Raw genomic sequence first — 17,443 nt, 5'->3', positions numbered from 1 at the left:
GACATTTGTGGAGTGGTTGAAAAACAAGTTTTAATGACTCCAACCTAAGTGTATGTAAACTTCCGACTTCAACTGTAGATACATTTTTCAACCATTTCCATACCAAAAAAATGTGGCGTAAGTAAAGACTTGGATTTCTGGATAAACAGATGGAAAAGGGGTCTCAGAAAACATCTACCAGAAAAAGCCAAAGGCTATCAGAAATACATCAAAAGAATAATTATGAAGTGAAACCCCTACCAACTATTATTAACACTTATTTAGTTTGAGAAATTGTTCACATTCTTTAAGATTAAGATTGCCTTGTAATTCCGTTAGCATTTTTAAGATATTTTCTCATTTCTCTCTCTCACGAGGTTAAAAGTTTACAGAAATAACAAATAATGGTTGACCGACCATTTAGTTACTGATTTCAATTTTGTTAATGAATTTGAAGGTGATTAAAACTCCCAATTCAGTTACCAAATTGGTAATGGAATTACCAAGAAACCAGTAACGGAAATACTGCAACTGAACAGGCTACAAAGAGTTATTATAGTTGTCACAATCACACACCAGTTGGGTCACTACTGTCCTCCCTTCCACTGACATACTGTTATGTTCAGCTCATAATTGTTTTGTGTCTTTCTGTTGTCTGCTGGTCGAACTAAAGTGTTACAGTCAGAATCTGGACAACTCCATCTCTCACTATCCAGCTAATGTCACCTCTCCCAGCTCGACACACCTCCATTTCCTGTAACCAGCATCCTCACCCACTAAGAATTGACCGACACCAAACGTCCATGGACATTGAAAAGAACTGTAGTACAATACATTGAAAAGGTTCAATATAAAACGCAACATGTAAAGTGTTGGTCCCATGTTTCATGAGCGGAAATAAAATCACAAAAATGTTCCATACTCAAAAACAAGCTTATTTTTCAAATGTTGTGCAGAAATTAATTTACATCCTTGTTAGTAAGCATTTCTCATTCGCCAAGATAATCCAACCACCTGAACGGGGTGGTATATCAAGAAGCTGATTAAACAGCATGATCATTACACAGGTGCACCTTGTGCTGGTGACAATAAAAGACCACTCAAATGTGCAGTTGTCACACAGAAAAGTTGAGGGAGCGTGCAATTTGCATGCTGACTGCAGGAATGTCCACCACCGCGATCGCCAGAGAAGGTAAACGTTCATTTCTTTACCATAAGCTGCCTCCAATGTCGTTTTACAGAATGTGGCAGTACGTCCAGCCAGCTTCACAACCGCACACAATGTGTAACCACGCCAGCCCAGGAATAAGCTATGGACAACAAACACAATTGCATTTTATCAATGGCAATTTCAATGCACAGAGATATCGTTACGAGATCCCGAGGCCCATTGTCAAGCCATTCATCCACCGACATCACCTCACGTTTCAGCATGATCGTGCACAGCCCCATGTCACAGGGATCTGTACACAAATCCTGGAAGCTGAAAATGTCCCAGTTCTTGGCCTGCATACTCACTAGACATGTCACCCATTGAGCATGTTTGGGATGCTCTGGATTGACGCATACGACAGCATGTTCCCGCCAATATCCAGCAACTTCGCACAGCCATTGAAGAGGAGTCAGACAACATTGCACAGGCCACAATCAACAGCCTGGTCAACTCTATGATTAGGTGATGTGGCGCTGCATGAGGCAAATGGTGGTCACAGCAGATACTAACTGATTTCCTGATCCATGTCCTTTCCTGGTATTGTTTTTTTTGGGGGGGGGGGGGGGGGTCAGTGACCAACAGATGTACATCTGTACTCCAACTCATCCATAGATTAGGGCCTAATTTATTTATTTCAATAGACTAATATCCTTATATGAACTTCAACGCAGTAAAATCTTTGAAATTGTTGCACGTTGCGTTTATATTTTTGATCTAACTTAAGTGTATTATCTACAGCACTGAACTCTACTCTGCTGGATTGTACTGTACTCTACTGTGTTATGCATAATTATGCATTTCGGTATCGTACAGATGAGGGACCCATGATGTAATTCCATTATCGGGTGTAAATTCACTTCACTTACTTAATAACCAAAATATATATTTTCAAAACTCAAGGTGCCATGTCATAGTTGACACCCCATTCTTTCTGCAGACACCTATGAATCTTAATTCGGAGCGGATATTTAGTTTTAGGAAAACGTGGTCGCATACAACCCGGAGAGAGATTTTAGTTTAATTCTGCAAATTTTTCAGTGGAAATTGTAAAAGTAGTACTTGTATGGTTTGTTAAACTTTGAAATTGGTTTGAAATACATTTAAAACAATTACCCTGATTAAGACAGTTTGGCATTCGAAACGCTGGTTATAAAATTATAGCATTAGAGCTCCTAAATCATAATTTCGCTACCGTGGAATTGCCCTTACCCCTAATTGCTCCGGTGTCTCAGGTAGAGTGGGATATACAAAAAACTTGATCTTGAAATTTGATCTTTGAACATGAAAGGGTAGTGCTCCCTGTCTGTCTAGCTGGGTAGTGCAAGGCAGGGGAGAGGACTCCCAACAGTGAGAAGAGTGGCTCAAACTAGAGTTATGCCTAGAACATCGAGTATGGAACCTTCCTAAATACTTAACCAGAGGACCTGTGTCAGCGATAAAGAGCTGCTGCACTAATCACATCAAAAAACAGCTGCGTTGCAGTAATGCTCTAACCGTACTGCCTGCAGAAAAACCAGTCAGACAATGGATCTAAATCTCCAATAAATAATATACAGCGCTTTGGCTTTTCAGGGAAAAGCAGGTAAATGACAGGCCATTCGTTATACTCTACAGAGTGATCGTCTATAATACGCAGTGAGCTGGTTTATGTTGTCTGACATCATGGAAACTGACTGTCTAGGATATTAAGGCAGACTGTTTTGATCCATCGGAGGCTGGGAGCTGTAGCTTTTAGATAGGCCTTGTTCTATTGAGCATGTCAGAGGAAATTAGGGCGAGTGTCCCCTCCTGCCAACACACATCAATTCTTCCTGAACTCACCCACTTACACCTCCTTCTAAAAGACTGTCCCAGATGCATCATTGTCATTCCCCTTCTCTCTTGTGTCTCATGGTCACATAAGTAATATTCCTTACACACACAAACACAATATGTTGGATAGGTAGCTACTTACTGCATACTCCTCCGGGGTGACCTTCAGGACATCGAAGACGACGGCATCAAAACTCTTCTTCAGTTCAGAACCCTTCTCACTGAGAGACTCTGAGCTGCTGCTCTTCTGGAGACATGCACGTTAGGACAGGGAACATGGGAAACTAAAAGCTCAAAGAAATAGGGGTTTGATTGACACCCACAATGCTTTTTATATCAGTGTTTCCCAAACCTCTCCTGGGGGAACACTACAGTGCACTTATGTTCAAGCCCTGCACAGACACAGAAATTAAAGGGATACTTCAGGATTTTGGCAAGAGGCCTTTCCTACTTCCTTTATGTACTAAAAACGGTATCTACGAGTTCATCTAACTCTGGGAAAGTAGATAAAGGGCTTCATTGCCAAAATGTTAATAATTAGAATGTAAGGAGTTTAGGAGATAAAGGTGTGTGTGTCTCACCTCAGAGGCAGTGGTGATGCTTGATTGGCCATTGGGGAGGTCCATCATTCCCACACCATCAGTCTGTTAGTGCAGGAGACCACTCCTCATCCTCATCCTCAGTGTGTGCACTCTGGACAAACAAACAATTACAATGACAAAGAGAAACTACATGTAAACCCATGTCTGCTAAATGACTAAAATGTAAAAATCTAATGCTTAATTTATCAGACCCTGGATCAACAGTGCCACCTTGTGGATGAAACTGGTAAGCAATTCACTTCAGATGTGGAGAGATACAGATGAGAGCGAGAGAGAAACACACGAAGTACAGGTAACTACCAAAATAATGGAAACACTTGAATAAATGAATGATACAAAGTATATTGAAAGCAGGTGCTTCCACAAAGGTGAGATTCCTCAGTTAATAAAGAAATTAACATCATCATGCTTAAAGGGTCATGTATCAAAATGCTGCGTAGGCCATTATTATGCTACGACCCCAGAGGATGACAATTGCCCCCCCCTTCCCTCATACCATCATGGAGCATCGTATAATAGACACTTGTAGGCTTAAAGGGATACTTTGACAATGAGTCAGATTAATCAAAATCAAACTTTGTCACATGCGCCGAATACAACAAAAGTGTAGACCCTTCCGTGAAATGCTTACTTTCAAGCCCTTAACCAACAGCGCAGTTCAAGAGTTCAGAAAATATTTACCAAATAAACTAAAGTATAAAAGAATAGAAAGTAACACAATAACGAGGCTATACACAAGGAGTACCGAGTCAATATGCGGGGGGGTACAGGTTAGTTGATGTAATTTGTACATGTAGGTAGGGGTGACGTGACTATGCATCGATAATAAACAGCGAGTAGCAGCAGTGTACAAAACAAATGGGGGGGGGGGGTCAATGGGGGGGTCAATGTAATAGTGCGGCTATGGAACCCTGACCTGTTCACCAGACCTGCTGTTTTCATCTCTCTAGAGACAGCAGGAGCAGTAGAGACTAGAGGTCGATCGATTATGATTTTTCAACGCCGATACAGATTAATCGGCCGATTTATTTTAATTTTATTTGTAATAATGACAATTACAACAATACTGAATGAACACTTATTTTAGCTTAATATAATACATCAATAAAATCAATTTAGCCTCAAATAAATAATGAAACATGTTCAACTTGTTTTAAATAATGCAAAAACAAAGTATTGGAGAAGAACGTAAAAGTGCAATATGTGCCATGTAAGAAAGCTAACGTTTCAGTTCCTTGCTCAGAACATGAGAACATATGAAAGCTGGTGGTTCCTTTTAACATGAGTCTTCAATATTCCCAGGTAAGAAGTTTTAGGTTGTAGTTATAGGAATTACATGACTATTTCTCCGTATACCATTTGTATTTCATTAACCTTTGACTATTGGATATTCTTATAGGCACTTTAATATTGCCAGTGTAACAGTATAGCTTCCGTCCCTCTCCTCGTTACTCTCTGGGCTTGAACCAGGAACACAACGACAACAGCCACCCTCGAAGCAGCGTTACCCATGCAGAGCAAGGGAAACAACCACTCCAAGGCTCAGAGTAGAAAAATGGGTAGAAAATACACCCGGTTGATTAAATACACTTTTCCTGACATCATAAAAATATTTTATAACACACGTCATAAACACAAATATGGCTGCTGGGCCTCCCGAGTGGTGCAGTGGTCTAAGGCTGTGCCACTAGAGATTCTGGGTTCGAGTCCAGGCTCTGTCGCAGGCGGCCACGACCGGGAGACCCATGTGGCGGCGCACAACTGGCCCAGCGTCGCCCGGGTTTGGCCGGGCAGGGATGTCCTTGTCCCATTGCGCACTAGCGACTTCTGTGGAGAGCCAGGCGCAGTGCACGCTGACACGGTTGCCAGGTGTACGGTGTTTCCTCCGACACATTGGTGCGGCTGGCTTCTGGGTTAAGTGGGCATTGTGTCAAGAAGAAGTGGAGTTTGGCTGGGTTGTGTTTCGGGCGACGCATGGCTCTCGACCGTTGCCTCTCCCGAGTCCGTACGGGAGTTGCAGCGATGAGACAAGACTAACTACCAATTGGATACCACGAGACTGGGGAGAAAAAGGGGTAAAAAAATATTTATTTATTAATCTGGCTGCTGATAAGTAGAGCCACACACAGAGATGAGTCCACATTAACACAGCATCTCAGAGCTCTGATGAACACATCGCCCCCTCCTAGATCCCAGTTGGTCGAGCGACATCGCATCGCCTGTTAGACTGTTGGATAATGCGCTTTGTATTTGGGAATGTGTGGATCAGCTGATGTTCCTGCCTCTGAGCAATCCGGAGATGAACCAGACAGCTCCTGAATGGAGAAGAGGGGTAGAGGGATGAAAGCCTCATGTTGGGGCATGTAGCAGGGGAAGTGTTGAAGAGGAAAGATTGGGGCCCCTGGAAACACAATGACTCATCATCCTGACTCAACAGCCAGGCCTAGCAAGTCCCTCTAAATCCCCTCCCCTGTTCTCTATCCCAGGGCTCTCCAACCCCCTTCCTGGAGAGCTACTATCCTATAGTTTTCCCCCCCAACCCTAATCTAGCACATTATAATAATTAGCTGGTTCATAAACTGAATCTGGTTTGTTACAACTGGGGTTGGAGCGAAAACCTACAGGAGGGTAGCTCTCTAGGAAAAGGGTTGAGGGCCCTGCTCGATGCCCTCCCGCCCTGTCTCGCACTAAACCCTTCACTACCCTGTTCTATTTCCAGTAGGGCTGACCCCATTTAGTCGACTGGTCGATTGTTTGGTTGACCGAGATTTCTCTAGTCGAGCAGCAACCAAAAAAATACATTTAGTGGTGTACAAGACACCTGTTTGATTGGCGCATGTCAGAGTGGACTAATCCATTGTGTAGGCTGTGGGGAAGGCACAGTCCATCACTGAGACATGAGCTACTGAAATTGTTTATGGTTATATTAAGTAAGAACAATGCTGCAAACGCTACTAAAAACGATATTATTTGATTAAAAACGCGCTTTCTCCCGCATTGGATTGCGGTTGCTGTTCCCCGTGCGCTGTGTGTTGTATTGGCGCCTTTTCCTAGACCAAGTTGCTATGTGAACAATAGCAAAGTTAACCAGCATAATGGTGTTGAGAACAATGTGGCAGAGGCAGCAGCAGAGTTAGGAGATGAGAAAACAGCCCTTGCCTTAATTGTCAAAGTGAGGAGAGATGAAGCCAACTTAATTAGGTCTAAAAATCAATAGCTTAAGTTAAAAAGTGCCTTTATAAATCATCCATAAATAAATACATAAATAAAGACGGAGTTTGTTTAATAGCCTACTGATTCTGTGAGCACCAAGCCTCACACAACTACATGCCGGATAAACAATTTCACAAATGTGTCTACTGTTATACTTTGCTGTGCTGTAAAAAAGGCTATACCCCTAAACAAATGAGTGATTTTGGTATCAGAACTTGTAATTACGTTGCAGCTTCAGCAACATGGACAGCGTGGTAAACACTGTTGATGTTCTGTGGTGGTCGCTGCAGCAGGGAGGAGAGAGAGACAACACTATAAACACTGTTGATGTTCTGTGGTGGTCGCTGCAGCAGGGAGGAGAGAGAGACAACACTATAAACACTATAAACACTGTTGATGTTCTGTGGTGGTCGCTGCAGCAGGGAGGAGAGAGACAACACTATAAACACTGTTGATGTTCTGTGGTGGTCGCTGCAGCAGGGAGGAGAGAGACAACACTATAAACACTGTTGATGTTCTGTGGTGGTCGCTGCAGCAGGGAGGAGAGAGAGACAACACTATAAACACTGTTGATGTTCTGTGGTGGTCGCTGCAGCAGGGAGGAGAGAGAGACAACACTATAAACACTGTTGATGTTCTGTGGTGGTCGCTGCAGCAGGGAGGAGAGAGACAACACTATAACCACTGTTGATGTTCTGTGGTGGTCGCTGCAGCAGGGAGGAGAGAGAGACAACACTATAACCACTGTTGATGTTCTGTGGTGGTCGCTGCAGCAGGGAGGAGAGAGAGACAACACTATAAACACTGTTGATGTTCTGTGGTGGTCGCTGCAGCAGGGAGGAGAGAGACAACACTATAAACACTGTTGATGTTCTGTGGTGGTTCTGTGCTGCAGCAGGGAGGAGAGAGAGACAACACTATAAACACTGTTGATGTTCTGTGGTGGTCGCTGCAGTGAGGAGAGAGAGAGACAGCAGGGAGGAGAGAGAGACAACACTATAACCACTGTTGATGTTCTGTGGTGGTCGCTGCAGCAGGGAGGAGAGAGACAACACTATAAACACTGTTAATGTTATGAGGTGGTCGCTGCAGCAGGGAGGAGAGAGAGACAACACTATAAACACTGTTGATGTTCTGTGGTGGTCGCTGCAGCAGGGAGGAGAGAGAGACAACACTATAAACACTGTTGATGTTCTGTGGTGGTCGCTGCAGCAGGGAGGAGAGAGACAACACTATAACCACTGTTGATGTTCTGTGGTGGTCGCTGCAGCAGGGAGGAGAGAGAGACAACACTATAACCACTGTTGATGTTCTGTGGTGGTCGCTGCAGCAGGGAGGAGAGAGAGACAACACTATAAACACTGTTGATGTTCTGTGGTGGTCGCTGCAGCAGGGAGGAGAGAGAGACAACACTATAACCACTGTTGATGTTCTGTGGTGGTCGCTGCAGCAGGGAGGAGAGAGACAACACTATAAACACTTAATGTTATGAGGTGGTCGCTGCAGCAGGGAGGAGAGACAACACTATAACCACTGTTGATGTTCTGTGGTGGTCGCTGCAGCAGGGAGGAGAGAGAGACAACACTATAAACACTGTTGATGTTCTGTGGTGGTCGCTGCAGCAGGGAGGAGAGAGAGACAACACTATAAACACTGTTGATGTTCTGTGGTGGTCGCTGCAGCAGGGAGGAGACAACGGGTGCTAGTCAGTCACTGTCATTTCAGCCCGACCCGACACAATCAAATCTATTGCAGTCGGACTCACTCGTCATTTGTGTGTTAATTATTTAATCAAACAGTGCATTTGAAAGCATCAGACAATCTCAGTGCATGTGTCTATATGGAAAAATACACGTTTTAAAATGCTGACCTTCCCTCACTCCTTCTCCTGTTGGCCTATCACTCAACAAACCTTCTCTCCTCACCCTCAACTCTTCAGCCAGTGGGCCCGGTCTCCTCCCTCCTTCTCATGTGCCCATCTTGTCCTCTAAGCCCCAGGGAGCTCCTCTACAACAGAAAGTAGCAGAAACTGAAAACCATATGGTCATTTGCCTCTACTCAGGGTGTGTGTATTTACAAATACGGGGCCTGTGCGTGAGGGCAACAGATGCCTCACACCCACAGAGAAAGAACAGCCAATGACGGACTGCACAAACACTGATCTGAGGAAAGAGCAGAGCCACAGCATTCTGCCACCTTCACTGACTCATTCCACCTAGAAAGGGTCAGGCCAGTCACTGACCCAATGTGAGCTGTCCTATAATCTCATCTCTCCAACAATCACATTCTATAGTTTAAGTCAGTTAGTCTGGCTCAGTGATGAGTCACGAGTCCCCACAGACAAATAGGCGTGTTGTTGGTGTGACAGTTAGCTGTGCAGTGTCACTGCTTATGAGACAAGCTGTGTGTGTGTGAGATCGGGGTCAGCTGCTGCATCCAGTAAATGAACAGGCATGTGACAGTGTGAGGTCATGCGTGTCAGTGAAAAGCTGTGAGTGTCTTATAGCCAGCAGTCCCCCAGCAGTGCAGGACTAGGTCTATGACACCCTTAATGTGTGGCTTTTCTCATAACGCTAAGCTAAATCCCACAGATCACAGTAAATCATATGCATCTCTAATAAGCTTTCATTTCTGTAGACAGATAAGCCTAGTTGTAGAAACATTGAGCATCTAAAGCAGCACTGTGTGTGTCTATGCCAGCCAGTCTCATGCATTTATAAACTGTGCAGACTGCACAGGCCCAAAGTGGGTCAGTGTGCTCACTGTGCTGAGCACACTGAGAAACACATGATAGTACATCTCTTTTATAGTCTTACAGCCAGAGCGAATAGCATCAACATGAGTCAATTTTCATCAAGTGCCATTGCTGAACAGTTAGTAACAGTGACATTAACATGTACCCTAGGCAAACTCAGAACTCATTTAGTCAGTCAGTGGAAATGATCAGGGCATAAAGCCACAACCAGCCAGGGGGGTTGAACAGGAGCTGAGAGGGGCCACTGAGCCAGTCACACACAATAATGACTCAAACACACAGCATGTGGCTGCATGCCTGCCACTGTAAGCAGGTCGATACACACTGTCACACAGCAGGTTAGGGGCACAAGAGAGGTGCGAGTGTCCTGTTATTCAGGACGGTGTCTGAGCACACGGCATCCACAGTGAAAGCCTCTTCACACCATCACTTAACATGCCATTGGTTCCCCCTGAGCCAGGGGGAAGGAAGCTCCCTGAGTTGGGAAGGAAGCTCAGATTCACATTAGAAAAGGGGGTTGCTGGTCCCAAGAGAGACCCTCATCAAGTAGGCCATCTCATCTATGTGAGCATTTTATGGCAACACAACTAGAGGGGACACACACAGTTTGCAGAATCCAGTCATTTGCCAAGGCAGCTCACACCACCTGCCTGCATCTTTGTTGCGTAGCAACCATGGTGCTTTTCTACAGACTGAAAACCAAATGACGACTTTGCCTCACACACCTCAGCATCCCAGTGAAACATGATTATTAATAATCTGCAACAGACAGGCGGCAAGAGCCAATGGGAGAGCAGACTGGCCAAGGGCAGACAGACGGTTTAAAAAGGCCAACCCCAGGGGAGAGTTACTATTGACTGAGTGGGAGTAACAGGAGGTCACTGGAGAACATGAACAGAGATGGATGATTGACAGCTGATAGTGGAAATGATCAGGGCATAAAGCCATAACCAGCCAAATGCTGGGTAAAAATCACAATGGCGGTGAAGTTTCAGTCCCTGGTGTTGAAAAGTATGATGGTGATGAAGATTGAGAAGTAGAGAGTCTGTGCTGCTCTAACACACTATCACAACACTCAAACAAGCCCAGGTAGACGCGCCCACGCCCGCCTGCCCAGGTAGACCTACCTACTTGTGTGCGCGCGTCTACGCACGCATGTGTGTGCGCACATCTACGTAATTATCTACGCGTGCACGTAGATGTACACACGCACGAGCACACGTACGAGCACGTAGATGTACACACACGAGCACGTAGATGTACACACACGCACGTAGATGTACACACACATAGATGTACACACACATAGATGTACACACACGCACGAGCACATAGATGTACACACACATAGATGTACACACACGCACAGCACGTACACACGAACGAGCACGTACACACACACGAGCACGTACACACACACGAGCACGTACACACGCACGTACACACGCACGAGCACGTACACACACACACACGAGCACGTAGATGCACACACGAGCACGTAGATGTACACACACACGAGCGCGTAGATGTAGATGTACACACACGAGCACGTAGATGTACACACACACGAGCGCGTAGATGTACACACACACACACGAGCGCGTAGATGTACACACACGAGCGCGTAGATGTACACACACACACACGAGCACGTAGATGTACACACACACGAGCACGTAGATGTACACACACACGAGCACGTAGATGTACACACACACACGAGCACGTAGATGTACACACACACACGAGCACGTAGATGTACACACACGAGCACGTAGATGTACACACACGAGCACGTAGATGTACACACACACGAGCACGTAGATGTACACACACACGAGCACGTAGATGTACACACACACGAGCACGTAGATGTACACACACACGAGCACGTAGATGTACACACACACGAGCACGTAGATGTACACACACACGAGCACGTAGATGTACACACACACGTAGATGTACACACACACGTAGATGTACACACACACACGAGCACGTAGATGTACACACACACACGAGCACGTAGATGTACACACACACACGAGCACGTAGATGTACACACACACACGAGCACGTAGATGTACACACACACACACACGAGCACGTAGATGTACACACACACGAGCACGTAATGTACACACACACACGAGCGCGTAGATGTACACACACACACGAGCGCGTAGATGTACACACACACACACACACACACGAGCGCGTAGATGTACACACACACACACACACACACACACACGAGCGCGTAGATGTACACACACGAGCGCGTAGATGTACACACACACGAGCGCGTAGATGTACACACACACGAGCGCGTAGATGTACACACACACGAGCACGTAGATGTACACACACACGAGCACGTAGATGTACACACACACACGAGCACGTAGATGTACACACACGAGCACGTAGATGTACACACACGAGCACGTAGATGTACACACACGAGCACGTAGATGTACACACACACACGAGCACGTAGATGTACACACACACACGAGCACGTAGATGTACACACACACACGAGCACGTAGATGTACACACACACACGAGCACGTAGATGTACACACACACGAGCACGTAGATGTACACACACACGAGCACGTAGATGTACACACACACGAGCACGTAGATGTACACACACACGTAGATGTACACACACACGTAGATGTACACACACACGTAGATGTACACACACACACGAGCACGTAGATGTACACACACACACGAGCACGTAGATGTACACACACACACACGAGCACGTAGATGTACACACACACACACGAGCACGTAGATGTACACACACACACGAGCACGTAGATGTACACACACACACGAGCACGTAGATGTACACACACACACGAGCACGTAATGTACACACACACACGAGCGCGTAGATGTACACACACACACGAGCGCGTAGATGTACACACACACACACACACACGAGCGCGTAGATGTACACACACGAGCGCGTAGATGTACACACACGAGCGCGTAGATGTACACACACACGAGCGCGTAGATGTACACACACACGAGCGCGTAGATGTACACACACACGAGCGCGTAGATGTACACACACACGAGCGCGTAGATGTACACACACACACGAGCACGTAGATGTACACACACACACACGAGCACGTAGATGTACACACACGAGCACGTAGATGTACACACACGAGCACGTAGATGTACACACACGAGCACGTAGATGTACACACACAGCACGTAGATGTACACACACACGAGCACGTAGATGTACACACACACGAGCACGTAGATGTACACACGCACGAGCACGTAGATGTACACACGCACGAGCACGTAGATGTACACACGCACGAGCACGTAGATGTACACACGCACGAGCACGTAGATGTACACACACACACGAGCGCGTAGATGTACACACACACACACACACGAGCGCGTAGATGTACACACACACACACACACGAGCGCGTAGATGTACACACACACGAGCGCGTAGATGTACACACACACGAGCGCGTAGATGTACACACACACGAGCGCGTAGATGTACACACACACGAGCGCGTAGATGTACACACACACGAGCGCGTAGATGTACACACGCACGAGCACGTAGATGTACACACGCACGAGCACGTAGATGTACACACACACACGAGCACGTAGATGTACACACACACACGAGCGCGTAGATGTACACACACACACACACACGAGCGCGTAGATGTACACACACACGAGCGCGTAGATGTACACACACACACGAGCGCGTAGATGTACACACACACACACACACGAGCAAGTAGATTTACACACACGAGCAAGTAGATGTACACACGCACGAGCACGTAGATGTACACACGCACGAGCACGTAGATGTACACACGCACGAGCACGTAGATGTACACACGCACGAGCACGTAGATGTACACACACACCGACACAGGAGGCGGCATGCCTGGCTCCAGCCCATTTGCGAAAAATACACTGGTCCCTAATCAGTAGCTCTGACCTTGGTCGTGCGATTTGTCTTTTTTTAGCCACATGCATGCGCACACAGACACAGGCACCCTATCCCCTCCCGGTCCCCTTCTCCGGTTGATAATTAGAGCTCAGGCTGTGCAGCCAGTCTGTTCTCCTCACCTCTCCTAGCCTGGCAGTGGCACATTCCCCCAGTGAGACAGACTCAGCCGCATCTATGATAAACCAACACTGACACCAACACTCAGACCAGAACCGGGTTCTTTCTACAGATCCTGACACCAGCAGCCTATGGAGGGGGAAAACTAATAGATGCAGAGGGACAGACAGAGGAAGAGGTTAGGGTCCCAGAGCAGAAGGCTGTCACGTGTGAGTTGTGCACACTGTGTGTGTGTGTGTGTGTGTGTGTGTGTGTGTGTGTGTGTAACATGTGCACAAGTCTGGCCTGATTTGTGAGTCACAGGGGAGCAGTCAGCCTGGCCTCATCCCAGCTTCTCCTGCTGAAGACTGGAGGCCGGAGCTCAGCGACAGACAAGAAGGAATAGAGGGAGGAAATGTGGTGCAGCGGCAGCAGTCAGTACAGATTGTTGTGGAGAGTCAGTCAGGTAATGCGTGAAGTAATAAGGCAGGGGAACAATAGCCAGAAGAGCGGTCACTGAATCGTACTCATAGGAAACCGGCTGAGATCTCCATCTACTCCTTTATGAGTCTTAAAGGGTTTTATCTGTCTACACTACAGACACGCAGGACATCAAGGATCCTTAAGCATCCAACTTCAACATTCCAAGCCTATATCATATCAGTGAGACAGTCAAATGTCAAGTGTAGCTAGAACTAGGGGTAAATTCATTTGAATTCAATCACTTTTTGACAACACCCTTTTTGATTTGAACAAAACCTTCCATACATATTGGCCCATTGTAGAAGTTGTCAGAAAGGGACTTTTTGGATCTGAATGCCCAAACATTCAAGAGATAAAAAATATTCTCCAAGTTGACCTATTTTGCATTCCCCACCATATCCATGTCTTCATCACTACATAAACAGTTGCGATTTAAATCATTTAAAAAGCTTAGTTGTCACCATTTCATTATTTTATACAAAAAAACTTTACTTTAAAAATGTAAATTATCTAAAAACGTGTAAAATCTTTTCTTTTTTCTATCAAGAAATAAAGTATAGTTTGATAACCCTGTTTGTCCGTTTTTAAATTATATCAAACTCAACCGTTTAACTATTTCAGTGATGAAGACATTGATGTCTCATGGCATGGTATGTAAAATGGGTCAACTTTGAGGACATCCATCTCCTGAAAGTTCTGGCATTCAGGTCCAAAGTCACTTTGACCAGTTGGTCAAAATGGACAAACATGTATAGAAAGGTTTGTTTCAATCAAAAGGGATTCTGTCAAAAAGTCACTTAATTCATATTTATTTACCTCTAGAATAATGTGGGTTAATAACAGCAGCATTACCCCATCCCACTCCCATCACAACGTTAAATGCATATTGTCTCTAGCTATCAGGCTCAGCTGACATGAATACCAATAGCAGGGACGTTATTAAGGCCATTGTGATCCTCTGTGTGTGTGTGTCATGGTTTCCGTTAGCCGGTAAATGCTGGCTTTTGGACCAAAAAAAGAATAATCCATTGCAAAATAAAGCTTTTTAGTCATTGATGGAAATACTATACCAGTTGATATGCTCCAACTTCAAAGGCAAATATACTTCATAGGCTAATAATGCTTGGAAACGTGTTAGTTGTGTGAGCACGGGTTTCAATTTTTACTCCCACAAAAGATATACAACTATTATATTTGAAGTTTTATTACTGCATAGGCAACTTGTTCTTCTGGGCTAAATGTTTGTTTTTTTATAAAACATTTTAAAAAATGATATTCATTTATTTAATCGCAGGTATGAAAACAGGCAATGTTTTTTGCTTTTCAATAACACCTGTCATATTTACAGACTAATTTCTACTGTTAAAATGAATTACAATAATCTAAATGTGATTTAGAGCACCGTGGCTGGACACTAATGCGTTTCGCACCCAAAGCATATGGATGTCTGGTATATTTCTCAACTACCCAGTAAATCAAAATCTTCTCGGTCACGTTGTCTGGCGCCAAATTTTCTTGACGGAAACCCTGGTGTGTGTACTTGTTTTCCAACCTTATCAGGATGTCCTAGCAAATCACCCCAATGTCCTGAAAGGGTATGAAAACTTGTTTTCAGGTCCTGAATTTGTTTAAATGCCATTTTAAACTTACGGGGTTAGGGAAAATAGGACTTAATTGTCAAACATTTTTACTCCCCAAAATGTCCTGAAATTTCACAAAGGTGTGAGTGTGTGACACATCATTGATCCCATATTGAGCCATGGCGCTATAGATTAGGAACAACTTCTCCTGGACTGCAGTTGACAAAATCAGTCAGTCAGTATCTCTTCATAGTCAGTTGCAGTAATATCATTGTTCAACATAGACCAACAGACTAAGAAGTGGTTACCCCATATCAGTGACTGATTCCTGAAATCAATTGACAGTTCAAAGCAGAGATGGTGTGGAATGTGTATGTCCTACCTAGGGCGGTCATGAAATGTTGTCTAATAAATGCATGTAATAAAGCCTACACCATCACAATAAATACATGACTTATTTTAGACAGGTCTAAAGAAACATGAAGAAAATGTAGTCTATTTCAGAAGAACAATAGCATACTGAGCTGTCCTTCTGTTAGGCCCTGATCTGGCCATGCCATATGGCTGTGGGTAACACTAGTTCATTTAGCAGACAAGATTTGCTTAGAACATTATTTTATAGTATGAAGAAAACAATTGAACAAAGAGGAATACAATGGAAAGGATATTTTCTCCAAACGATTTGAGGGAGTGTGCAGATGCGGGTACAGGTGCTCATATATGCTTAAATTTAATTAATTTAGTTAATTATGCAACTTTAGTTGTGATAAAAATGTTGGGCTATATGTTTGGATTTTTAATACATTCTAACAATGCATGACGCGACTAATGATGATTTGAAAAAAGTTGCATGAAAAGGCATGAGTTCTTCTGCTTTATTTGCTCAGGATGCACACACTTCAACCTCTCATTCACAAATTGACAAGAAATGTAGAATGTCTCTAATTTCCCAGCAGCATCCCCTTTGTGTGGCTGTAATGCCCAATAAAAAAATCCATGCCTTTTGTGGACAGTGCCTCCAACGTCATTTTAGAGAATTAGGCAACATGTCCAACCGGCCTCAACTGCAGACCGCGTGTAACCACACCAGCCCAGGACCTCCACATCCGGCTTCTTCGTCTGTAGGATTGCCTGAGACCAGCCACACGAACAGCTGATGAAACTGAGGAGTATTTCTATCTGTAATAAAGCCCCTTTGTGGGGAAAAAACTCATTCTGATTAGCTGGGCCCGACTCCCCAGTGCCCTCCCAGGCTCCTGCCCAGTCATGTGAAATCCATAGTTTAGGGTCTAATGAATTTATTTCAATTGACAGATTTCCTTATATGAACTCTAACTCAGTAAAATCATTGAAATTGTTGCATGTTGTTTATATTTTTGTTCAGTATAGTTACAAGACATATCTAAGACTAGCAAATTATATCAGAATTAACTTCAACTAGCATCAGTTAACCGGTGAAAAAACTTGGGGTAAACAAACAGTGACTTAAGTATAATGTAACAGCTTTATTGGCAGTGTTAGCAGGTTGAGTAACACAGTGGCAGAATAAGTACCGTGCAAATAATTTGTTGTGACAGCCAAGTATGCTAATAACACGTAACGCCGCTGAATACATTTATTGAAACGACAAGTGTCAGTAGTCTGCCAAAGTTAAGACATTACATG

The 17,443-nt window shown here is 44.6% G+C and overlaps 1 protein-coding gene across 6 annotated transcripts in view; it reads right to left on the bottom strand.

Annotated features, from left to right (window-relative positions):
* The window catches only part of LOC115108482 (ras-specific guanine nucleotide-releasing factor RalGPS2), a 155,832-nt gene that overhangs the window by 107,044 nt on the left and 31,345 nt on the right, over nucleotides 1–17,443 (bottom strand). For 4 of the 6 annotated variants that reach the window (XR_003860348.2, XM_029632858.2, XM_029632860.2 and 1 more), the window contains exons 2-3: nucleotides 3,586–3,697; nucleotides 3,147–3,251 (exon numbers count right to left, since the gene is read on the bottom strand). Coding sequence is in view for 5 of the 6 variants with exons in the window: in XM_029632858.2 (XP_029488718.1) it covers nucleotides 3,147–3,251; nucleotides 3,586–3,633 (153 nt within the window). In the remaining variant the exon portion in view is untranslated. Of the gene's footprint in view, nucleotides 1–1,191; nucleotides 1,290–3,146; nucleotides 3,252–3,585; nucleotides 3,698–17,443 lie in introns of those variants that run through there. The other 2 variants (XM_029632859.2, XM_029632861.2) reach the window with 2 other exon arrangements.

The sequence above is a fragment of the Oncorhynchus nerka genome, linkage group LG24, assembly GCF_034236695.1.
Source record: "Oncorhynchus nerka isolate Pitt River linkage group LG24, Oner_Uvic_2.0, whole genome shotgun sequence".
Classification (NCBI taxonomy): Eukaryota; Metazoa; Chordata; class Actinopteri; order Salmoniformes; family Salmonidae; genus Oncorhynchus; species Oncorhynchus nerka.
The sequence above is the reverse complement of the archived record's forward strand: the minus strand, read 5'-3'. Positions and strand labels throughout refer to the sequence as shown.